The sequence below is a fragment of the Chrysemys picta genome, chromosome 5 (genome assembly GCF_011386835.1).
Source record: "Chrysemys picta bellii isolate R12L10 chromosome 5, ASM1138683v2, whole genome shotgun sequence".
NCBI lineage: Eukaryota > Metazoa > Chordata > Testudines > Emydidae > Chrysemys > Chrysemys picta.
Genome location: NC_088795.1, coordinates 112,324,813 through 112,351,425, shown reverse-complemented (window position 1 = coordinate 112,351,425; position 26,613 = coordinate 112,324,813). Strand labels below are relative to the sequence as shown.

The 26,613-nt window shown below is 44.2% G+C and overlaps 1 protein-coding gene and 1 pseudogene across 17 annotated transcripts in view; one reads left to right on the top strand and one right to left on the bottom strand.

The window, feature by feature from the left end:
* LCORL (ligand dependent nuclear receptor corepressor like) overlaps positions 1–26,613 on the bottom strand; it is a 169,209-nt gene that overhangs the window by 95,985 nt on the left and 46,611 nt on the right. For 16 of the 17 annotated variants that reach the window (XR_010601536.1, XM_042855434.2, XM_024110695.3 and 13 more), the window contains one exon: positions 16,765–16,830. The exons of the other annotated variant lie outside the window; for it this stretch is intronic. Coding sequence is in view for 12 of the 16 variants with exons in the window: in XM_042855434.2 (XP_042711368.1) it covers positions 16,765–16,830 (66 nt within the window). In the remaining 4 variants the exon portion in view is untranslated. The remainder of the gene's footprint in view (positions 1–16,764; positions 16,831–26,613) is intronic. 17 annotated transcript variants of the gene reach the window in all.
* On the top strand, positions 17,524–20,290 carry LOC135983856 (DNA (cytosine-5)-methyltransferase 3B-like; annotated as a pseudogene).

The window sequence follows — 26,613 nt, the reverse complement described above, 5'->3', positions numbered from 1 at the left end:
TTTCTTTTTAAAAAAATCTGAATATTTCTGATTGTGAGGTGAGCGCTTAAAACCTTTTGTATTTTGTTAAAAATGTAATCCAAGTGCCCTGCCAGGGAGCTTTTTCCCTCCCCCCCCCCCTTTATGAATATAGGATGACTGGATCACAGATCCAAGAGAAAGGATTAGAGAGACAAGGTGGGTGAGGTAATATCTTTTATGGGATCAACTTCCAATAAGCCATATTATCCACTTTGTCTCTTTAATATCCTGAGACCAACACAGCTACAACTACACTGCATACACCAAGAGAAAGGATGATTTTTGTCTCCTTTGCCTTAGTGAGACTACACCAAACAGGCTCTTCTCAGCTGCAAAGAAGATCGTTGTGATTCTTCTAAAACTCTGTATGAAAGCATGAAGAATACAACCAAGATACCTGTGGGCACCAATGCCAGAGATAACTATCTTCTATTCTGTATCACCAACATGAAAGGAGGTCTGGCCCCTCAAGTTTCGTTACCCAGGTTTACGCATTTACTGTCTATGTTTTGGAAGAGAGCCCATTAAAGGCCTTTTTTCCCCAGCTCAAAATGGCATTTTCCCATGAAAGACAGGCAATTTCCCTGTGCTAACTGCCAGCTCAATGAATTGGTATACACAGGACTCCTGGGGAAATTCTGCATCACTGCATGTGTGCAGAATTTATACGCCCCCCCCCAGATTTCTTTGCTTCATTGCAGAAAAATGACTTCTGATGGAGAAGCAAAGGGAAGCCACAAGAGTGGTCACATCCCCCTCCCTGGTAGCGCAGGCAGGTCTGTCCCTCTTGCTCACTGTTGTGGCACTCTGTATGTGTAGGGGCAGGGCTTTGGGATATTTCTGAGGAGGTAGTAGTGGGGCAGGCTCTGTCCTCTCAGGCAGAGCAGTATACTCCTGGGGGAATTCTGCACCACTGCGCAATGCAGAATTTTGCTGAAATTAACATGCACGCAGAATTTCCTTTCCCCCAAAGTAATGGGCTGCAGTGCTGCTAGCTGCCACTAGATTCGGCAGAGCCCAGCTCACACATAGAAGACACTGCTGGGAAATGGGAGAGGGAGGGAGAAGATTCCTGGCAGCTGCAGTTCCCAGCATGCCCTGAGGGAAGGAGAGGGCGGCGCATGCCTGGTACCAAGCATCAGGGGGCCGCTGCTGGGGGTCCTGTGGCTGGGCTCTGGGATGGAGGGGGTTTGGGTGTATTGGATGGGTGGGGGGGGGTCCATGGCTGAGCTCTGGGGGGGGGGGGAAGAAAGAGTGTCTGGCAGGAGGGAAGGGGGCAGAGAAACAGGAACTGGGTTGTCATAGGGGTTTCTTTAACTCTCTACTCCTGGGGGAATTTGTGTGTCTGTATTGTTACAGACATACTTGCTGACAGGTATTTTGAAATACATTACCAAAATGATTGAAACTGGCATGATTATGTAGTGTTATTTTGAGAAATAAAATTTACAGAATTTTAAGATATTCTCTGCAGAATTTTAATTTTTTTTTGGCACAGAATTCCCCCAGGAGTAACACGGCATCTAAATACATCCCAGTGTCTCAAGTCATTGTCCCAGAAAACTGTACTATAACTTTGATCAGCCTACCTTACTACAGAAAGGCAATTCTATCCAGACTATGAGGATCAGAAAAACAGCTGGTGAGTTCCCCAAACAACGTATTTTCTGTTAACCATCTTTGAGATAGAAAGGGCAGTATGAGGATGATGACAGCTCTTTCACCCAAGGAAGGTGGAATATTCACGGTCATGCTATCTAAGAGAGGAGTTTATTATAGGTGATGCTGGTAGCGTCTTAATGCCCAATTTCATCTCAACTCTGAATAATACATTGTCTTCCAGGCTAACAGGGTTTTAACTTGAGTGCAATACTCTCTGGATTTTTTTTTCCCCCCCAGGCATAGATTTTAAGTAGAAATGCATTTTTCCTCTTTGGATTTTCTCAGATTTGACAAACTATTCTGCATTAATATCAACGTGAATTCTTTAATTCTTCCTTGAAAGTCCCTATTTACTTGCAGCATCTGGCAGTTGACTTGTAAGTTTAAATCTGCCTAGAAGAACATATCCAAAATGAAGTGTTCCAATTATTTCTTTATTCGTTTTATGGTACACTAAAGTAAATGATATCAAGTATCAGGGGGTAGTCGTGTTAAGTCTGTATCCATAAAGATACGGTGTGGTGTGTAGTTGCTGGTGAGAATTTACTTCAGGTTGGGGGGCTGTCTGTAAGCTGCGTCCCAAGGGTCTGTAAGAATGAGAGATCGTTTTCCAGGATAGGTTGTAGATCGTTGATAACACTAACCCAGGGACCAATCCCTGTAGAAAACCTCATTGCCTACTCTGTTCCCATATCCACTCTACCGACACCATCAGAGGACCCAACCACATCAGCAAAAAGAAGAACAGGAGGACTTGTGGCACCTTAGAGACTAACAAATTTATTAGAGCATAAGCTTTCGTGGCATCCGAAGAAGTGGGCTGTAGTCCACGAAAGCTTATGCTCTAATAAATTTGTTAGTCTCTAAGGTGCCACAAGTCCTCCTGTTCTTCTTTTTGCGGATACAGACTAACACGGCTGCTACTCTGAAACCACATCAGCTACACCATCAAGGGCTCATTCACCTGCATGTCTACTAATGTTATATATGCCATCATGTGCCAGCAATGCCCCTCTGCCACGTACACTGGCCAAACCGGACAGTCCCTATGTAAAAGAATAAATGGACACAAATCGGACATCAGGAATGGTAACATAAAAAGTCAGTAGGAGAACACTTCAATGTCCCTGGACATTCTATAACAGATTTAAAAGTAGCTATACAGTACTTGAACAAAAAAACTTCAGAAACAGACTTCAAAGAGAAACAGCAGAACTTTAAAATTCATTTGCAAATTTAACACAACTAATTTGGGTTTGAATAAGGACTGGGAGTGGCTCGCTCATTACAAAAGCAGCTTTGCCTCTCCTGGAATTGACACCTCATCTATTATTGGGAGTGGACTACATCCACCTTGATCGAATTGGTCCTGTCAACACTGGTTCTCCACTTGTGAGGCACCTCCCTTCTCTTTATGTGTCATTATATAATGCCTGCATCTAGAATTTTCACTCCATTCATCTGAAGAAGTGAGGTTTTTTACCCACGAAAGCTTATGCCCAAATAAATCTGTTAGTCTTTAAGGTGCCACCAGACTCCTTGTTGTTAAAGTCAATGATGATAGCATAAAAGGTTTCCAACCTTATCAAAATAAACTGTTTGAATTGCTTTTATGGGACAATCACCATTGACCATTGGGTGTTGAAATATGAACAGAACATGATCGTGAAGACTTGCAGGAAAGCCTGGAATAGGAAATATAAATCTTTATCCTCACAGCTATGTTTTGATGAACGTAATGGCATCAAACCTATCTCACTCCCAGTTCAAAAGGCAGTGCCATTAATTGCAAATGTGATCTTCATGAATCCAAAGACAGTGATTTTCTGTACTTTTTGAGATAAGCATGAAGATTTTCTCTCTTGCTACTAAACAGTTCTTAATGTTTGCCTGTTACATTATGAAATGTATCGTTTTTCATTACATAGCCCATTCAACCGCTTGTTTTTTAACACTTCTTTCAACTTTAGGAATGCCGAGTCAAATAAATGCATAAACATGCTTGCAGTATCAATCAGCAAATTCCACATTTACAACAGTTAGAATGAGAAATAAGCTTGAAAATTTAATACTAAGATGACTAAAAAAAAAATAAGATGGACTAGCCAGCTTTCTATAGGACAACTAGTGGTTTCGCTGCTCACGTTTACGATTTTATGTAAACTAGGAGTATGGGTGGACAACTGTGTGTGTTGTGCTACTGGATTTAGTGTTCATCTGTGCAGGTGGCCAATGAGGGGTGTGTGCTGAGATGAGGGGCTCTGTGTGTTTGGGATTACTGTGTGTGTTGTTTGGATTGTTGTATGGATTATTGTACTTGGGGATATTGCATTGAGCTGTACAGGTGGCAAATCAACATTTGAAGAAGCGGAGGTTCCTTACCTGTAATTGGAGGTTCTTCAAGATGAGTGGTCCCAATCTGCATTTCATTGAGGATTATATGCATGTGCTATGCACCTGGAGCTGGAGCTTTTGAAAGTAGTATCGTTTGGCAGTCTGCGAATATGCCCTTGTATGATGAGAATGTGGTGATAGCGGCTAGCTGGTAAGAACACGTGGCATACTTTGTTTATGTGCATCCTGGCCTCTCGTGTGGTCCAGGTGCCTTGTGATCTTCTATGTGAGTACCCCAGAATGCAAGTGACGCGTATCATTATTGTCACTTGGCAAAAATGGAAGCATACTTGTAGCAGGTCTGGCCACCACCAAAGTGAGGAGCTGACTTTCACTGAGACATCCATGGATTGGTGTATAACAGAATAGGTCCTTTGTAGCCATTGCTGTAGACAGCAAAAGTATAAGCGGGCAAAAGGCACGATGTACGTGCACACTGCCATGTGCCCAAGGAGGGAAAAGCAGGTCTTGGCCAAAACCAAAAAAGATTTAAGGTGTCTACGAATATTTGGTCCAGTAGGCTCTGAAATCGATCCGATAGTAGATAAGCTCATGTGGAGGCCACGTCGATGCAAGCATCTATGAATTCCAGGGACCAAGTAGGGTGAAAAAGTTGATTTTTTGACACTGATGCTCACTCCTAAAGGAGAGCAGTAGAAGAAGCTGGAATGTCAATGCTTGATCTTCCTCTTTGGACCGCGCTGCTAGCAGTCAGTCATCCAGGTAAGGGAAGACAAGGATTCCCTAACATCGGAGGTGAGCTGTTACCATGGAGAAAACCTTTGTGAAGACTCATGGAGTGGTTTTAAGTCCAAATAGGAGAACCCTGTATTGGAATTCAAGGTCCCACCTTGAACCTCAGGAATCTTCAGTGGGCCAGGGATGTACGTCGATATGGAAGTAGGAGTCTTGCATATCTAAGCCGTAAACCATATGCCTTTTTCTAGCAAGGGAATGATGGCTGCAAGCATGACCATATGGAATTCTGGCTTGCAAATCCAGAGGTTGAGGAGTTGGAAATCCAAAATTGGTCTCCATCCCCCTTCTTCTTGGGTACCAGGAAGTAGTTGGAATAGAACCCCCGTGTCCTGAAAGGCTGAAGAGACTGGTTCCATTGCTCCTCTCTGTAGGAGGGAGTCCACCTCTAGGGCAAGAATACTGTCATGAGAGTGATCTCTGGGGGATGGTTGGGGAAGAGCTGTGAAGGAGGCATTGTCATAAACACAGCCTCTCCAAGGCAAACGATGTCCAAGACCCACTTGACTGTTGTTATAGCTCTCCATGCTGGCTGAAAGAGTTTGAGATAACTCACAAAAAGAGGTGGATGGTAGGAACGTTGGTATATGGAATGGTTGACGGCTCTCTAGTCGCACTCAGAAATACCATTTTCATGACAATTGAGTGTGTTGTGCATAGGTCTGTGTTGCCAGAACAGGTGGACTGGTTCTGCGTACCGGAGGGCACTCTGAAGAGGCTCGTAGTCAGTAGAAATGTGGTGATCTATAGCTTTGGCGTGATAGTAGGTGATAAATTTTCGTTGGTGCCAGTGTATAAATACCCAAGAGTAAGGTGGCTCTAGAGTTTTTAGTGAGTGTAACGGATCATCAGTTTTCTTGTTCAAGAGATGTGACTCGACAGGAAGGTCTTAGATTGTGTTCTGCACCCTCTAGGGAAACCTGTGGAATGTAACCAGGATTCCCTCCTCATGACAATTCCCATTGCTAATACACATGAGGATATGTCTGCTGAATCAACTGCAGCCTGAAGTATGGACCTGGCGACCAACTTGCCTTCCTATAAAATTGCCTGGAAGCAATTACATCCTGCTGGGGCAACCTGTCTGCAAATTCTTTCATCCAGCCATAGGGAGAGGGATAGCTCAGTGGTTTGAGCATTGGCCTGCTAAACCCACGATTGTGAGCTCAATCCTTGAGGGGGCCATTTAGGGATCTGGGGAAAAAAATCTGTCTGGGGATTGGTCCTGCTTTGAGCAGGGGGTTGGACTAGATGACCTCCTGAGGTCCCTTCCAACCCTGATATTCTATGATTCTATTATTCTAAGTCATAATTGACCATCAGTGCCAAGTAATTAGAGATCCGGAACTGTAGTCCAGCCAAGAAGACCTTTTGACCCATAAGGTCTAGTCTCTTACCTACCCTGTCTGCCGGGGTGGAGCATAGGTGGTGTTGTTTGGTCCACTCCAATGCAGCCTGTATCACCAAGAAGTTAGGTGGATGATGTGAAAATAGAAATTCTGACCTCTTGGGGGGGGGAGGGGGAACACGACGGACATAGTATCTTTTCTTGGCCCCTTCAGAGTCAGTATGTATATGGCTAGGGTATGCCACATGGTGCATGCCAGTTGAAGAATGGCTTCATTGATCTGTAGAGCCACCCTTGTTGGTACCGATGCGTGCAGAATGTCTAATAGCTGATGCTGACTGTCCTGCACCTCTTCTAGTGGGATCCCAAGAGCAGTGGCTATCCTCCATAGCAGCTCTTGAAACGGTCGGTAGTCATCTGGTGGGGAGGAAGATGTCAATGACATGGCAGGGTCTGGAGACAATGACAGGAGTCTCTCCAGATCCACTGGTACCATCAGAGCTGGGCTAATCGGTGCATTGTCTAACCCCCTTTCTGAATGTCTATCGGACAAAGGTTGTGTGGGTGAAGTCGGGGAGTTCTCCCAAGACGAACAGGACTATTCTGAAGGCGAATACTGAAGCTATGAGCTCCAATGTGGCCAACCTGGTTGATCCTGCTGTTGTGGAGCCTGCGCCCAAGGAGCCGGGTACCACTTTTGCCTTACCTACAAAGTGGGGAACTGCAGGGTGCCGTCAGAACCCTTCAGTAGTCATGCTTCCAGAATGGGAGTGGCAGGCAGGTGAATGTTCGTATCCTCAGAATTGGAGGAATCTGAGACCTCCACAAATGGCAGTGCTGATAGAGCCATCAGAACAGGATGTGTCAGAGTGTGGGTAGCAGATAAGCACAGCGAAGCACACAGAGACCTCAGTCCCTCTAAGGAAAATAGCTTGTGGGGGCCAGGAACAGTTCCGAGTCTCCCCAGAGTCGGTGGTATCTGGTTTGTTGATGGGAACAGAACAAGTAAAGGCATCAGTCTCTGAACAGACATTTCTTGGGATGCCAGCAGAGCTGAAGTAGGCGGAGCATAAGGGTCTAAGATCAGTATCAATGGATCTGGTGAGCGATTCAGCCTTTTGTTGCTCTTGTGAGCCCTGGAACGAGTCGTTCCTCCGGGGCTGGATTTTGTGGACAGTGCAATGTCTTTCTTGGACTTGGAGGAAGACTTACTGCCATGCTTCTGAGACTCATGGGTAGGCCATGGTACGGACTCCATAGCACTGGTATCAGCAGAGCCAGACGGATGTTGTACAGTAGGGGGAGCAATCTCAGGTTGCTCAGACCAATGTATGGTGGGGGTTACCCGGCTAGGATCTGATTTCAGTCCCTTGTCCCATTAAGTGCTTTTTGAGGCAAAGAACTCCGCTTTCCCACATACGGGCAGGGAAGGAGAGGCAGATACCGCACCTGAACGTGACGTGGGGTTCCTCCAAACAGTACAAACAGCACTGGTGCTAGTCGCTGATGGAAAACAAGCAAAGGCAGGAAGCACAGATTTTGAATCCTAGTGTCTTCGGCATAATTCACTACCCAGGCCCAGGTAACGGGGGAGGGGAAAGACTGGTTGGCAGGAAAACAACCAAAGCGGCATCCCATGTCCTTAGCCCTATCAACTACTATGAAACTAGAAATTACCTATAAAGAACAATAAAATCCTAACTATGAATAAGGATTGAATCAATTTTTCTAAAATTTGTTGAAAATGCACACTAAGGACGAGATGGCAACAGAAGCTCCGAATCAGACCATGAGGTGGTGAGAAGGAACTGAGGACATTGGTGGTCCACCCCACCTTTATCGCCTCGGGTGAAACAAGGCAATACAAGGGTACACATGTGGCCTACTTTCAAAAGCTCCGGCTCTGGGCGCATGCACATAACCCTCAGTGGAATACAACAGAGACTATCTCTCGAAGAAGAATGATGGATTACTTGGCCCAACTGCCACAATCTGTGCACTCTCCCTCACATCTCTGACTCGTTACAACCAATGAAACTGTTGCATGCAAAGTAGCTGAGACTAAGGGCGGCGATTAATTGAGTTGCACCTGATGTTGCAATGGTCTAGGATGGTTGGCAGAGATACATAACTTACTGTTTTATTACATATAGATGTCAGACAATGCCTACCTTGCAGAACTTTCTAGGTTATCACAAATCAAGTCCCATGAAGTTTTCCACTCACAAAACATGTGCCCTCCTCCCGCAATTAATCAATTACTCCATCCCAATCCACTTCCGATAGCATTGTTACTGTTTTCTAATAGGCACAGCAAGAAGCTTAATGTTCTCATCACTTCCCTTTTAACTTTTTAGAACAGTTGAAGTTTCCATTTGGTGGATGAAAGTAAAGCATAATATTTCTAGTATCACAAAGCTTTCAAGTGTTATGTTCTTGTAAATACTCCAGAATGACACAAAATAACACCCCCCCCCCCCACACAAACACACACCCATTGCTGCCTTCCTCAGAAAAATCCAAGATTTTTTTTGTTTGTTTTTAAATACCTGAAGGAGGAAAAAGTGTTTTCCCTACCACCGTTTCTCTTCTATCTGCAAAAGAAGATAGCAAAGCAAAAAAAGACAAATACCTGATACAGCATCAAGTGAACCAACTGATTTGTTTAGCAAAAGTTATGCTGCTGGAGTTTGGGGCCAAGAGGTTCTCTAATGAATTGGGGAAAAAAAGGCAAGAAAAGCTTGTTAATTAAAATAATTAAAGCTCCAGCAGGACCATGTAAAGAGTAATGAAGCTTTGGGTCCACTGATATAGCTAGAAACTGACATATTCAATAGTTGGTGAGTGAAGGAACGTGAAAGTCTGAGGGATTCATTGATTCAAGAAGCCTCAAACTCCTTCAAGCGTCAGTGCCTTGATGTTACTCAAAAGAATGAATTTACTGAGTCTAAACAGAAAACTGACAATAGAAGAAAAGTGTTGTTGAAGCCATGTTGGTCCCAAAATATCAGAGACAAGGTGGCTGAGGTAATATATTTTATTGGACCAACTACTGTTGGTGAGAAAGACAAGCTTTCGAGCTTACACAGACCTCTTCTTCAGGCCTGCGAAACTTACTCAGGCTATCATAGCAAAATACAAGATGGAAAGAGACTGTTTAAGTTGGTCCAATAAAAAGATCTCACCCATCTTGTCCCTCTAATAATACAAAGAACTAAAGCCTGGTCTACACTACGAGTTTAGGTCGACTTTAGCAGCGTTAAATCAAATTAAGCCTGGACACGTTCACACGACGAAGCCCTTTCTTTCGACTTAAAGGGCCCTTTAAACCGGTTTCTTTACACCACCTCCGATGAGGGGATTAGCGATAAAATCGGCCTTTGTGGGTCGGAATTGGGGTAGTGTGGATGGAATTCGACGTTATTGGCCTCCGGGAGGTATCCCACAGTGCTTCATTGTGACCGCTCTGGACAGCACTCTCAACTCAGATGCACTGACCAGGTAGACAGGAAAAGCCCCGCGAACGTTTGAATTTCATTTCCCATTTGCCCAGCATGGAGAGCACAGGTGACCATGCAGAGCTCATCAGCACAGGTAACCGTGATGGAGTCCCAGGATCGCTAGACAGCATGGACCGAACGGGAGGTACCGGATCTGCTCGCCATATGGGGAGATGAATCAGTGCTAGCTGATCTCCGTAGCAGTAAAAGAAATGGCAAAGTATTAGAAAAGGTCTCCAAGGCCATGAAGGACAGAGGCCATAACAGGGACGCACAGCAGTGCCGCGTGAAAATTAAGGAGCTACGGCAAGCCTACCACAAAGCCAGAGAAGCAAACGGAAGGTCCGGGGCAGAGCCGCAAACTTGCCGCTTCTACGCGGAGCTGCATGCCGTTCTAGGGGGTGCAGCCACCACTACCCCAACCGTGTGCTATGACTTCCTCACTGGAGAAACACACAGGGAAGAGGGTTCGGGGAACAAGGAACATGAGGATGGAGGTAATGTAGGTAGCTCACAGCAGCAAGGAAGCGGGGAAACCGGTTTCCCCAACAGCCAGGATATGTTTGTCACCCTGGACCTGGAACCAGTAACCCCCGAACTCACCCAAGACCCTGAGGGCACACAGGGGACCTCTGGTGAGTGTTCCTTTGTAAATATTACACATGGTTTAAAAGCAAGCGTGTTTAATGATTAATGATTAATTTGCCCTGGCAATCGCGGACAGTACAGCTACTGGAAAAGTCTGTTAACGTGTATGGGGATGGAGCGGAAATCCTCCAGGGACATCTCCAGAAAGCTCTCCTTCATGTACTCCCAAAGCCTTTGCAAAAGGTTTCTGGGGAGGGCTGCCTTACCCCATCCGCCATGGTAGGACACTTTACCACGCCAGGCCAGTAGCACGTAGTCTGGAATCATTGCATAACAAAGCATTATAGCGTATGGTCCTGGTGTTTGCTGGCATGCAGACAACATCCATTCCTTATCGCTCTTTGTTATCCTCAGGAGAGTGATATCATTCACGGTCACCTGGTTGAAATGGGGTGATTTTATTAAGGGCACATTCAGAGGTGCCTTTTCCTGCTCTGCTGAACAGAAATGTTCCCCGCTGTTAGCCACACAGTGGGGGGAGGGGTGAAGTGATCATCCCAGAGAATTGGGTGTGTGTGTGTGTGGGGGGGGGGGGGGGTTTAGTTGGGTTTGTGCTGCATGTTAACCCGGAAACCGCAGCCCGCCTTTTACATTGCAAACCCATTTTAAATGGCCAACCCAATTCATCCTTGATATGGGAAACGAGGGCGCTGCTGTTTGAAACCATTCCCACATGTTAAGAAGGTTAAAAAACCAAAAGACTGTGGCTTACCATGGCTGCCTGCAAGCCAAAATCTGTTGCCTGGCACTGCGTGAGTGATCTCTCACACGAAACCGGCAGGCCCTCACTATAAGAGGAAAAATGCGACCTTGTAACGAAAGAGTGTACCCATTGTTCTCTAAAATGTGTCTTTTTTAACCACCTCTCCCTTCTCCTCCACCAGCTGCAAATGTTTCTCCTTCACAGAGGCTAGTGAACATTAGAAAGAGAAAACGGAGGACGCGGGACGATATGTTCACGGAGCTCCAAATGTCCTCCCACGCTGATAGAGCACAGCAGAATGCGTGGAGGCAGTCAATGTCAGACATCAGAAAGCACAATATGAACGAGAGGAGAGGTGGTGGGCTGAATCGCGGGATGAACAGAGCAAGTTGCGGGCTGAAGATGATAGGTGGCGTCAGCTTGCAGACAGAAGGCAAGAGTCGATGCTCCGGCTGCTGGAGCATCAAACTGATATGCTCCAGCGTATGGTTGAGCTGCAGGAAAGGCAGCAGGAGCAGAGACCGCCGCTACAGCCCCTGTGTAACCAACAGCCCTCCTCCGCAAGTTCCATAGCCTCCTCACCCAGATGCCCAAGAACACGGTGGGGGGGCCTCCGGCCACCCAGTCACTCCACCCCAGATGATTGCCCGAGCATCAGAAGGCTGGCCTTCAATAAAAGTTAAAGTTTTAAAATGCAGTGTGTCCTTTTCCTTCCCTCCTCCCCCACCCATCCCGGGCTACCTTGGCAATTATCCCCATTAGTTGTGTGATGAATTAATAAAGAATGCATGAATGTGAAATAACAATGACTTTATTGCCTCTGCAAGCGGTGCTCGAAGTGGGGAGGGGAGGGTGGGGTGGTTGGTTTACAGGGAAGGAGAGTGAACCGGGGGGGGAGGGGCGGGGAGGGTTCATCAAGGAGAAACAAACAGAAGTTTCACACCGTAGCCTGACCAGTCTCAAAACTCGTTTTCAAAGCTTCTCTGATGCGCACCGCGCCCTGCTGTGCTCCTCTAACCGCCCTGGTGTCTGGCTGCGCGTAATCAGCGGCCAGGCGATTTGCCTCAACCTCCCACCCTGCCATAAATGTCTCCCCCTTACTCTCACAGATATTGTGGAGCGCACAGCAAGCAGCAATAACAATGGGGATATTCTTTTCGCTGAGGTCTGAGCGAGTCAGTAAGCTGCGCCAGCGCGCTTTTAAACGTCCAAATGCACATTCCACCACCATTCAGCTCCACCACCATTCGGCACTTGCTCAGCCTGTAGTTGAACAGGTCCTGACTCCTGTCCAGGCTGCCTGCGTACAGCTTCATGAGCCATGGCATTAAGGGGTAGGCTGGGTCCCCAAGGATCATGATAGGCATTTCAACATCCCCAACGGTTACTTTCTGGTCCGGGAAGAAAGTCCCTTCCTCCAGCTTTCGAAACAGACCAGAGTGCCTGAAGACGCGAGCATCATGTACCTTTCCCGGCCATCCCACGTTGATGTTGGTGAAACGTCCCTTGTGATCCACCAGGGCTTGCAGCAGCATTGCAATGTACCCCTTGAGGTTTATGTACTCGGTGGCTTGGTGCTCCGGTGCTAAGATAGGGATATGGGTTCCATCTATGGCCCCACCACAGTTTGGGAATCCCATTTCAGCAAAACCATCCACTATGGCCTGCACGTTGTCCAGAGTCACTACCCTGGATATCACCAGGTCTTTCATTGCCCTGGCAACTTGGATCACAGCAGCCTCCACAGTAGATTTGCCCACTCCAAATTGATTCCCGACTGACCGGTAGCTGTCTGGTGTTGCAAGCTTCCACAGGGCTATCGCCACTCGCTTCTCAACTGTGAGGGCTGCTCTCATCTTGGTATTCTGGCGCTTCAGGGCAGGGGAAAGCAAGTCACAAAGTTCAATGAAAGTGCCCTTACGCATGCGAAAGTTTCGCAGCCACTGGGAATCGTCCCACACCTGCAGCACGATGTGGTCCCACCAGTCTGTGCTTGTTTCCCGTGCCCAGAATCGGCGTTCCACGGCATGAACCTGCCCCAGTAACACCATGGTTTCCACATTGCTGGGGCCTGTGCCTTGTGAGAGGTCTATGTCCATGTCAATTTCCTCATCACTCTCGTCGCCGCGCTGCAATTGCCTCCTCGGCTGGTCCGGGTTTCGCTTTGGCATGTCCTGGCTCTGCATATACTCCAGGACAATGCGCGTGGTGTTCATAGTGCTCATAATTGCCGCGGTGATCTGAGCGGGCTCCATGATCGCAGTGCTAGCTATGGCGCCTGGTCTGAAAAAAGGCGCGAAACTAGTATCTGATGGATCAGGGGAAGGAGGGAGGGAGGGAGGGTCGAGTGACGACATGGTGTACAGGTACAGGGAATTAAAATCAAGAAAGGTGGCTGTGCATCAGGGAGAAACACAAACAACTGTCACACAGAATGGTCCCCCCCAAAGATTAAACTGAAAACCCTGGGTTTAGCAGGCCGTTGATTTCACGGAGGGAGGGGAAGCAAATGAATACAGAACAAATCTATTTTTTACGTCTTAAGCTGGCAGCCGATGGTGCAGCATGACTGATAGCCACTGCAGTACGACAACGACAGATATCAATCGTAATATGCCATCTTCTACCAAAAGGCAAGGGGCTGCTGCTGTGTAGCAATGCAGCCCCACATCTGCCAGCTCCACGTCTGCCAGCACCCAGATTGCCCTCGGCCTCTTCTGGGTGCTTAGCAGACAATACTGGGCGATTGGCAGAAAATAGCATACTACGACTGATAGCCATCATCATCGAGACAGTTGCATGTCTACCCACGTGCCCATGATTGACAGCCACTGCAGTACGACGAGGATGGTTACCAGTCGTAATATACCATCTTCTACCAAAAGGCATGGGGCTGGGGCAATGCAGCCCTATGGCTGCCAGCCCCACGGCTACCAGTCATGCTGCACCGTCTACCGCCAAAAGGCAGTTAGCTGCTGCTGCTGTGTAGCAATGCAGTACCACGTCTGCCGGCACCCAGATGACATATGGTGACGGTGAGCTGATCTGAGCAAGCTCCATGCTTGCCGTGGTATGTTGTCTGCACAGGTAATCCAGGTAAAAAGGCGCGAATCTATTGTCTGCCGGTGATCTGACGGAGGGGGAGGGGCCTGACGATATGTACCCAGAACCCCCCGCGACACTGTTTTGCATCATTCAGGCATTGGGATCTCAACCCAGAATTCCAATGGGCAGCGGAGACTGCGGGAACTGTGGGATAGCTACCCATAGTGCAATGCTCTGGAAGTCGATGCTAGCCTCGGTCCTGTGGACGCGGTCCGCTGACTAGAGCACTTAGAGCATTTTATGTGGGGACACACACAATCGGCTGTATCCAACCGATTTCTATAAAACCGGCTTCTATAAATTCGACCTAATTTCGTAGTGTAGACATACCCTAAGACACCAATTCAGCAAGGTATTTAAGCATGAGTTTAAGTACCTTGCTGAATTGAGCCCCAGGTGAAGAGGCAAGTATGATAAAATGCTGTCATTCAAAGCTATGATGTGGAACTAGTCAGTTGTAACCAGGAGTTCCATTGCTAAAGGACAATCAGAAAGACTCTGACCAGTGAAGCAATGGATGTGAACTGAGTACCTCAAGCAAGCATAAGATGACCGATAATGTGTTCATCTATTTAGAACTCAGAGTTAAAGGGAGCTCTTACCAAACCTCTTGGATGCCACTGTAATACCAATAAACAAATTTTAAAACAATATAGTCGGAGGGCATCCCAGTTTGATTCCTTCCCTTTCCCTTACTACAGTTGATCTGGCAGTTCCTTGGTTTAGTGTGCACTGCTGTAGCAGCTGTGGCATGAACCCAGCAGGGGTGTCAAACATATAGCCCAGGGTTCAGAACACTGATTCAGGCATCCTGCCAAAATAATGACAGAAAATGGCAATTTAACAATATATATCTCAGCCAAATCTGAGTAGAATTTCATGGGACACAGAAAAGGCACTTCTACAGTCCAAGGGAATTCTCAATGTCAAATATCAAAGGTCTATTGCAAACAAGGGAGATACAAGACCTTTTCAAAGAAAAGATTACACAAATTCTTTATAATGGAAAGTGTTAGACCTGCTAAATAGAGGGGTCACTACCAGCTTCCCCATTAATATATCCTATATACATAAATGCACCAATTATATAGTAGTGAGATCTGTCATGTAGATCATCCTGTTCCTTTACCTGTATTATCTGTATTCTACCCATTATCCCAATACTACTAGCATTCCATGCTTCTGAACTGCTTTCAATCCACTTACAAAACAAACCATAAAAAGGTTTTTCTTCCTTCTATGCCCCAAATTTAAAAATTCCAGTGCCCAAGGAATATTCAAATCTTGGATCACTAATAGGTTTAAAATCTAGTCTCTTGTGCCCACTAGTAATTCTGCCTAGAAGAGGAGTGCTTTATACCATTAGAAAGCCAGGAATGCTCTCTTCCCTTTCCAAATGATGAAGTGTATTTGTTTCCACCACAGTACACAGTAATCAGTTAGTACTGTATCAGACCTAAAACTGTGACATTATTCTGGAAAAGTTATTTTTAGGAACATGTAAAAATTACATAAACATTTTATCATCTCTTTGACTGATGGCATACCTGGCTTTACAGATGGAGGGAACAAAAAAAAACAAAAAACAAAAAAACAGTATCAACAAAAATTGTAACAATTAAAAAAAAAAATTCCCTGAAAAAAATGTGAGAAACAAACGCAAAAGATATAAAACGATGGAACACTGTAAAAGATTTTACTAACAAAATGATTTACATAACTTAATCATGGATTTGCCACCTTCAAGTAATGCAGTTATTCAAATTCATTTCAATGAAGCTTTTATACAATGCTACACACTACATCTATCTCACACATTGCCAATAACGTAACACTTATGACACCGTCAGTAACAAATTGTGAGGCAATGAAAAGTAAGGCAAGGGAAAAGATTTTGAGTGGCTAAGTGGTTATAAAAAGAGTTTTTTTCAATAAATTATGAAAATGGATTTGACAATGTCCTTTCTTTTTAAAAATTCAGGCAAGTTCATGTAGGCTTCCCCTGTGCTGTTTTAGTGAGAAGCCATTAATATGGCACCATCATTTACTAACATCACACCACAAAGTACATTTTCCTATCACTTGAATTTAAATTTTTTTAACTGTTTACAGTTATTCCAGCATAACTCTGCAAACTTGGAAAAAGATGAGGTTACTTGGATGCTAGAAGACGACTATTATAAAAATTTGCTTAGCCTCTTAAGAGTAGGTGATTATGCAAAATGAATGGCTGTTGAGAACCACCTAATTCCTAATTAATTCTGAAGCAACAGTGTCAGAGAACTAAGCTGTTTTCCTTCCTTTCTGAAAGTTGCTCACAAAAAGAAAGTTAATAAGGGATACAGTATTCCAGAAAAGAAAATCTTCCCTGTGCCAGATACTTAGGGATGCCTAGTTAATCCAGGCACTTCATTACTAACAAGTTCCAGCTACTAATTCTGTATATGTACAGAAAGTATGAGGATGGGAAGGAAGCTAAGATGAAAAAATGCATTAGAGAAAACACAATAAAGTTTCACAGCTTCAGATTTCCTTCTCAGACTTCTATAAATGCTTAAAAATATATTTTCTAGCTAAAAGAAAAGCTAGTAAATAAAACCCAGTGCACTAAATACAGGGTCATTTACCTTCAAATAAACTGAGGTCTCTTCGTAGCCTTGGTCCATAAAGCCCTTCTAAAATACTTTCAAAACCTGAAAACAAAAGAAACATTTAAAATGGTGAACAAAACCCTTTACCTCAAAATAAATCAACCAACACAAAAGCCACAACTAGGCAAATACTTTTTAAACATATATAGCAACTAAAAATTGTTACAATTTACCATGTAGAAATATTTTTTCCTTTATCTATAGTGCCGTTCAACAGAATTAGAAGATCAACCTAAGACAAGGCAATTGCCATCTGTACCGAATCAGCCTATTAAGCCATGCCCCAACAACCTTATCAGATTTAAAAATAACTACAAGGAATCTTAAAGGTGAGACGATTAACCTCATAGCTTTTCCACAAATGAAGTAGTATCTTCATTTCATTGAGAGGTAGGCTCCTCTATGACAAAAATGTGAGCTTCAAAATAGAAGGTTCTCAGCTTTGATCTTCAGAATTATATAACTAGAATATGCATTCTAATATGAATTTCTACAAATGTATCAATTATGAACTTTTCTAGACTAACACAAAGCTTGTTTCCTCTTTTTGAATTATATCTAAAATTATATAATAGTGCACTTTTGGGGGTGGGGAGGGAAGAGAAGGCTCTCCCAAGAATTCTCCCTAGTCTCACACAAAAATGTTTTAAAATTAAGGATGAGACAAATCAAAATATTTTCAAGATTTACCAGTTTACTTTAGGCATCTGGAAATATCAATTACATAGGACTACAATGGAAGAAAAGATGATGTGTCAGGAGGCAACTGACAAGAGGAAACAGAAGAGGTTGTTCAAGTCTACTGCTGGAAAGGGGGGAGGAGTTTCCAACACTGTTGGAGTGGCAAGAGGGAGTCTTTGGCCTGGTCTACACCATGGGGTTAGGTCGAATTTAGCCGCGTTAGGTCGATTTAAAAATGACTGCATCCACACAAACAGCCTCATTCCGTCGACCAAAAGGGCTCTTAAAATTGATTTCTGTACTCCTCCCCGACGAGGGGAGTAGCGCTAAAATCGACCTTGCAGGGTCAAATTTGGGGTAGTGCAGATGCAAATTGACGGTATTGGCCTCCAGGAGCTATCCCAGAGTGCTCTATTGTGACCGCTCTGGACAGCACTTTGAACTCCCATTCACTAGCCGGATACACAGGAAAAGCCCCGGGAACTTTTCAATTTCATTTCCTGTTTGGTCAGCGTGGCAAACTCAGCAGCACAGGTGACCATGCAGTCCCCCCAGAATCAGAGAGCGTAGAATGTTTCTACGCTCCCTCTATCATCTCCGCCCTGAGGTTATCACAAATTAGAAGGCGAAAAAAAACGCACTCGCGATTACATGTTTTCCGAGCTGATGCAGTCCTCCCGCACTGATAGGGCACAGCTTAATGCATGGAGGCATTCAATGGCAAAGGCCAGGAAATAATTAAGTGAGCACGAAGAGCAGAGGAAGGACACGATGCTGAGGCTAATGGGGGAGCAAACGGACATGATGAAGCGTCTGTTGGAGCTGCAGGAAAGCCAACAAGAGCACAGACCTCCACTGCATCCACTGTATAACTGCCTACCCTCCTCCCCATGTTCCATAGCCTCCTCACCCAAACGCCCAAGAACGTGGGGGGGCAGGGGAGGCTCTGGACACCCAGCCACTCCACTGAAGAGGATGGCCCAAGCAACAGAAGGCTGTCATTCAAACAGTTTGATTTTGTAATGTGGCTACAATAAGCAATATGGCCTTGTCCTTCCCTCCTCCCCCACCCCACCCGGGCTACCTTGTCCGCTATCATTTTTTTTTAAATTAAAGAAAGAATGCATGGTTTCAAAACAATAGTTACTTTATTTTGAAGGGGGGAGGGTGGTTGGCTTACAGGGAATTAAAATCAACAAAGGGGGCGGGTTTGCATCAAGAAGAAACGCACACAAAACTGTCACATCGAAGCCTGGCCAGTCATGAAACTGGTTTTCAAAGCTTCTCTGATGCGCAGCACGCCTTGCGGTGCTCTTCTAATCGCTCTGATGTCTGGCTGTTCAAAATCAGATCCCAGGAGATTTGCCTCAACCTCCCACCCCGCCATAAACGTCTCCCCCGTACTCTCACAGATATTATGGAGCACACAGCAAGCAGCAATAACAATGGGAATGTGGGTTGCGCTGAGATCTGATCTAGTCAGCAAACAGCGCCAGCGAGCTTTTAAACATCCAAAGGCACATTCTACCACCATTCTGCACTTGCTCAGCCTATAGTTGAACTGCTCCTTACTACTGTCCAGGCTTCATGAGCCATGGGAGCAAGGGGTAAGCTGGAGTAGGTGTGACAGCGTGGTACTGCCGGCCAGGAGAGAAGCCTGAGGCAGAAGCCTCCAGCTCGCATGATATTCCAGGCAGAACTGAATCTCAGTGAGACGAAACTTAAAGAAGAGAATGACCTGGAGTCTCTGGCTCCCATTTGGTGCTCCAAGAGGAGGATGGCCATGTCTGTCCAGGCGCCGCAGATCGACCTCGCTGAGTACCACATCTGCCAGCAGCACCCAGGAGCACCAGAACGGATCCCCCGAGCTCGTCGCTGGGGAGCAGGAGAGCAGAGTTGCAGGGGAAGTGGTGGAATACCAGAATGGGTAAGATTTTGGAATTGGGGAGCTCATGTGGGGGAAGAGCAAGAGCTTCTCCTGGTGGCCTGCAATCATCGTCTCCTACAGAGTCACGTCCAAACATCAGGCAATCTCCGGAATGCGCTGGGTGCAATGGTTTGGGGACGGGAAGTTCTCTGAGGTTTCAGCAGACAAGCTGGTGGGTCTGATGGCTTTTAGGCAGCATTTCAGCCACTCCATGTTTAATAAGCTGGTCGCCTATCAACGATCCATTCACCATGCCCTGGAGGTTGCTAGGAGCCGGGCAGGGAAGACCTTCCCAGAACCCCCGGCCAAGCATCTAAAGACTAACTTCTGCAACAACAGCAAGGAGCGGGTGGAGGAGGACCAGAGAAGACAGCAAATGGTTTCCAAAGTCACAAACAACAAGAGGAGCCTTGAAGACAGTTTATCATGTGGGAGAAAAAACCCAGACACATTCCACCCGCTGTTTGAGGGGGGCCTTTCCCAGACTTGCAGGGATCGATTCCTGGAGCTCTTCTACATGTACGACTAGGAGGGGTACCAGTCCCACTGCACCGTCTGCTGCGAAGGCAAGATGCTGCTGCTGCGTAGCAATGCCAGCTGCTGCAGGGGCTTCTGTGTCGAATGCTTGGAGGTCATGGTAGGGCAAGGTACCTCGGCCAAGGCAAAAGAGCAAGAGCCCTGGAGCGGTTACATGTGTCAACCACAGAACTGCTATGGGGTGTTACAGCACTGACTGGACTGGAATGTACGGCTGCAAGACTTCTTCACCGGTGACAAAGGACAGGAATATGATGCACCTAAAATCTAAAAAGGCCCGCACATTTCCCAGAGTCACTACCCTTGATAACAGAACGTCAATGATTGCATTGGCTACTTGGATCACAGCAGCCCCCACAGTAGATCTGCCCACAACAGCAGCGGTGACGGTGAGCTGAGCGGGCTCCATGCTTGCCGTGGTATGGCGTCTGCATGTCCAGGAAAAAAGGCGCGAAACAATTGTCTGCCGTTGCTTTCACGGAGGGAGGGGAGACTGACGACATGTACCCAAAACCACCCGCGACAACATTTTTGCCCCATCAGGATTTGGGAGCTTAACCCAGAATTCCAATGGGCAGCGGAGACTGCGGGAACTGTACCGCTCCATAAGTCTATGCTAGCCATGGTAGTGAGGACGCACTCCGACAACTTAATGCGCTTAGTGGGGACCTATGCAATCGACTGTATAAAATCGATTTCTAAAAATCGACTTCTATAAAATCGACCTATTTCATAGTGTAGACATACCCTTAGGCTGTGTACACACTACAGCTTAAGTAGGTATAAGTTATGTTGCTCAGGGGTGTGAATAAGCCACCTCCGAGCGACACAAGTTAGCACTGTCCACACAGTTGCTTTAGTCAGGGTATGTCGGTGGGAGAGGTTCTCCCACCAACGTAGCTAACATCGCTCACAGGGGCTGCAGTAATTAAGTCAAGGAGAGCTCTCACCCGTCTGCTTAAATTATGCTACTGAATTACATCATACACGCTTATCACTTCATGAAATCATTACTCAAAACCATAGGGACTTTATTCTTCTGATACTGAGAGTTATGAAGAGACGTCTTGTGCTCAGCTGTCTCTTTAAGGTACTCATGCATGCTGTGTACTCATTATAATTACTTTTTGGCCAATTAATTCTGCAAATTGCAAGTTAACCCCGTTCAAACATCTCTGAAGATTGTTGAACAATGATGTTAGTTTTTCCATTTCTAACCAACAATCATAATTCTTGGGTTTGCATAGTTAGAGCAGCTTTGTGAATGGGAGGTCCATGACAGCCTTTGCTTTAATTACTAAATAAGAAACGCATGGTTAGTGTAAACGTCATCTTCTACAGACCTGTGTCTCAGTATTCTTCACCTCACACCTGGAGAAACCGACAAAAAAACTAACAGAACTGGTCAAAAAATATTAAAGGATTTTTTCCCCCAAGAAAAATAGCGTTAACATTTTCAACTGAAAATTTCTGCAAATGAACTCAGGGGAGAGGGAGGAGTGTCTTTTTGTTTTTTCTTTCTTGCTCAACTTTTCAGCGGCAATATGAGAAAGGGGCAAGGTAGGAAGAAAAAAGATTTTAAAATTCAAAAATGATTTTTTTGCAAAAATGTTCAACATTTTAAATAACTGAAAAGTCATTCTTTTTCTACACCCGCAAAATTAAAATGACTGGCTTTTCTGCAATAGCACCCCCCCCCCCATTTTTTTTTTTTTAAATCAGCTCTATGGCTAATTGTAATATAAATTCCTGTTCACATGCAACTGAACTAGGACCAATTTCATATCTCAGTCTGCTCTGATAGTCAACCTGGGGCAACTTCCCTCCTTGGTTTACCCGGGGCTGCTTCTTTCTATGTTGGATACGATCTCCAGGCCCAGACAAATGTTACTGTGTTGGTTACCCTTGGTTCATATTTTCAAACTTTTCTTTGCAAACATCAAAGCTACAAAGAAGTGTTTTCAAAATGAAAGCTTAGATTCTGACATCGGATGACTCTGTGAGCCAGTGACCTAGGCATATGTCTGTTATAGCTATACTCTAACTCCAGCCCTACCAAGGTGGTGTCAACTTTCCATTAAGGGGGGAGCAAGCCCGAGCACACATCATATTGAACATATGCAGTCTATGCCTGGGGTGTCTCAAATAACTTGCAATACAATGTCATTATGTTCATTTTTGGTACTTTTCTTCCCCCTAGAACTTTAAATTTAATTATATTGTAGTCATCATTACTTTGTTTCAGCTAGTTACTTCTTGAATTAACTCCTGCATGTTACTTAAGAGTATATATATAACATATGGAGATATACCTACCTCATAGAACTGGAAGGGACCCTGAAAGGTCATTGAGTCCAGCCCCCTGCCTTCACTAGCAGGACAAAATACTGATTTTGCCCCAGATCCGTAAGTGGCCCCCTCAAGATTAACTCACAACCCTGGGTTTAGCAGGCCAATGCTCAAACAACTGAGCTATTCTCCCCCCCCCATACTAAGTCTTTGCTCGTGTGTACTCTAGAACTAACTGTTTCAAGAAGCAGTCATTGAAAGTGTTGAAAAATTGCTTCTCATAACTTTGTCCTACTGTGTCATTTGACCAGTTTACACGCAGGTAACTGAAAAGCTCCATTATTACATTGGCGTGGTAGTTCCACAACAGTGAAGGTTACATGAGATTTCCATTTTAACAAGGGTGAAGAGTCTATAAAAAGAATCTGTGTTTTGCATGAGAAGAATTCCAAATGCTTATTGGAGTTTATGAACTGCTTGAATTTCTATGGCAGTTTGCAGTGATAAAATAAAAAGGTTAGTTTTTGTTTTTTTAAGAGTAGAGTGACAATTTTTTTTTAAGCATCTGACATTGTTTCCAAGAATGATCTTAAGATATATTAAAGTAGTCTGATGTATGAAATTAAATGTGTATTCTTTGCTATGAGTAGGCTGAAAGAATGTTAAAAGAAATAACTATACAAAATATATGGCAAAAGATTTTAAAAGTTACTGTATTTAACATCAACATTTTGTTGTTGCTGGTCAAAGCTGACATAATTACTGATGACAAAGTATAATGGTAAATTATAAATTATGTTGACACCATGATCCTACATATTGAGGTTTAAAGAGCCAGACTGTATTACAGTTGAATCTTCCAAAGTCGTGTACTGTGGTAGGAAACAGATGGCTGTTACATTATATCATCCTAAACCCTGTCGTTAGGCTAAATACAGGAGTAACTGTATGAATGAAACTCTATCAGAGGGATAAATACCAGGATAAATAACTCCTCCCCCTTTCTGGTATTTAAGTTACATGCCAATCTTGACACAAGAACAAATGGATACAAACAGGCCATCAAACAAGTTTAGGTTTGAAACTAGAGGAAGGTTTCTAACCACCAGAGGAGTGACATTCTAGAACAGCCTTCTAAGGGGAAAAAAATCCTAACTGGCTTCAGACTGAGATTGATAAATTTATGGAGGGAATGGTATGATGAGACTGCCTACTATGGCACATAGCCAATCTGCAACTGCTAGTTGCAAACATCTCTAGTGGCCAGTCATGGGACACTAGATGGGGAGGGCTCTGAGTTACTACAGAGAATTCTTTCCAAGGTGTCTGGCTGCTGGGTCTTGCCCACATGCTCAGGGTCTAACTCATTGCCATATTTGGGGTTGGAAAGGAATTTTCCCCCAAGTCAGATTGGCAGATTCACCTTCCTGTGCAGCATGGAGCAGGGGTCGCTTCCAGGTTTTAACTAATGTAAATGGTGGATTATCTGTAACTTGAAGTCTTTACATCATGATTTGATTTGAGGACTTTAGTAACTCATCCAGAGGTTATGGGTTTACTACAGAAGGAGGTGAGCGAGGTTCTGAGGCCTGCAACGTGCAGGTCAGACTAGATGATCATGATGGGCCTGTCTTGTAATCTATTAATAGAAAAAGTTACATGTAAAGCATTTGTCATACTTTTGACTGCGGGTGTTACTCACTGACAGGTGGAGAGCTATGCTTCACACTGAGAAACATGGAATGCAAGTACGGATAATGCTGCTGCAGCTGCTGTTAGCCAAACTCATTTTTTGGAAATACGGGATTGACTAGGGCATGTATCAGGAAACAAGCAACCATGCAAACTACTACTTCTCTTCAGCTGACAGGTTCTGTTATCATTGCTAAACATAATGGTCTACCCATAGCGTATTTACTTCACTGATTTTTCATTGGTGATTAAATGTTAGAGAGAGAGACCCTCTCAAGGTATGTTGAGACCTCTCACATCACACAGAACAGTCAACACAGCAAACAAGCCTCAGCAATGCTGTTTCTCACTCTCCAGCTCTCTGCTCTGTCCCTGGAGAGATACACCCTGTAGTACACCAATCTTCCTCACAAAGAAGAAAACTACCAACATATTTTCGGTTAAGGCTGAAATCAGGACAACCCTCTCCTCCAAATCTATCCAGACATTTGAAAGTGTGGAAACAAGTTCAGGAAAGAATTTCCAGTATTCCTTGTCATTTTCACTTCATCTTCAATGCTGCTGATCATAAACTCCAAAAGGCATTTACTTCACCAAACTCAGTCACAAAATGTTAATTTCAGCAGGGCTGAAGCAAAATAACGAAACAAATGAACTATGAAACAGATGCATCAATAAACTACAAGAAGTAGGAGGTCAACATCAAGATTTTGTGTTAAAGAATTGGATAAAGTGGGATACTTGTTTCAGTATACATTGGATATAGAAGTGAATACCTATGCACTATGCTATCAGTATTGAAGAGGATATGAAAACAGCCACAACTACTGGAGACTTTTCCCTTGTTTCTTCCACATTTCCAAGGGGATGGCTGGATGGGATGGATTTTGGTAAAACCTTAACGTCACTAAACTAAGTTTATTAGACTTTGCTCTCTTTCAACTTTGAGTACTTGGTGTCTTTTTCTTAAGCCAAAGGCTAGTAATAAAGCCCTACTAGTATATTTGTATTTGGTTTTTTTTTGTTTGTTTGTTTGTTTTTGTTTTTGTTTTTTTTTTTACACAATTCAGGATTCGTATTCACAAAGATTAAACTGTGTGCTCCTCTCCACTCTTTTTTCCCCCCCATTTGATTTTATGAAATCTTTTAGATATACCACACCACTTCAGTGTAAAGGTCTATTTTGACCTCACCCTCTTTCCCCACAATACCCTTCCCTCTGGTGTATTACTTCCAGGGCAGAGAGCTTGACAACACCTTTCTAGAGGACCCGGAAGCCCTGGACAATGTTGCATCAGAGAGTGAAGATGAATCAAGCACAATTTGGTTTTGCTCAGCACCAAGACAAATTGTTCAAGAGGACAATGGCTATATGGATTAAAGAGAGCACTTGACATAGAGCTAGCTGAGCCTGTACCACGTGAGCATAAAAGAGTCATATGTGTTTATGTTGTCCTTAATCATTGCCTTAGGAAGAAGCTTTCTGAAGACTGTGGAAGTTGTGTTATAGACACACCAGGCCAGTAATATTATAACTGCATGATTTAGATTTCAGAGGATATAGCTTTCTCTCTCAAATCATGTTCTTGATAACAATACAGTTGACAAAACATCCATCAATATGCCCTGGAATTCCTGGCTTAATCAATCTGTTCTTTGAAATTGCTCGGGTGGATCTACAGCCTTCAGCAATTGTGTAAACAGACACCAGGTCCTTAATGTTACAGCAGAGTAAGATGTTACGATTTGCAAAAGGATCCATAAACAGTTTTAATGAATATCCAGGTTTGGGCAATCAAGGTGGGACCAACTGACAGGGGTTTAATAAACCTTTGGCATTTTTACAAAAACCTTAGATCAAACTCTCTGGCAACTAAAACAAAGTAATGACAAGTTAAAAAAAATTATAGTTTATTTTCAAAAGCAATCCCTAGGCCTACTCCATAACTGAAATGGTAGAGGGAGACACAAACTTCCACCATATTTATAAAATAAGAGTATGCTGCAAGAACAAACTCCTCCCTATCACATAACTAAAAGCTGCAGGTATTTAGGCTCTCTTTACTATTTAATGCTGTAAGAATATGGGTGCTAGTTCCACTTTTATGTAAAAACAAAACCATAACTTAAAGCACAAAAGAAATGTTTAAAACTAAAATTCATGGGCAGCTGCAAGATAAATAGTTAAGAATAGGGGATTCAGTAACAGTAAGAATTGCTGTGTATGTTTATTTACAGTTTAAAAAGTATTTACAGTGCTCTGTTTTTAATTGAAATATATTTTTCTATTTTAACTAAAACTTAACTAAAAAGACAGTTTTTATCCAGAGACCACCAAAAGGGAATGTTCCGGGAGGCATACATATATTACACATCTATCAGTTAAGAGTGATAGTGATCAAAACAATGTATTAACAGACATTGAAGTTTTGATTGAAAAGAAGTAGTATGATGATATAAAATGAGGTTTTTGGAGAGACCATCAGATAGTCTTTTTACAACAGAAAGCACCTTTAGACAGGGTTGATGCTGCTGGACTGCAAGATAGTGTTGTCAAACTGTCTGCAGTGGCTCACAAACGTGGATGCCAACCTCAGGGCAGCTTGGGGATCCCTTGCTTATGCTTACAAATACGGTCCTCTTCAAATTCCAAGTAGCACGGTGATACAGGGATTTTTATTCTTTCCCCCAGAGTTCAA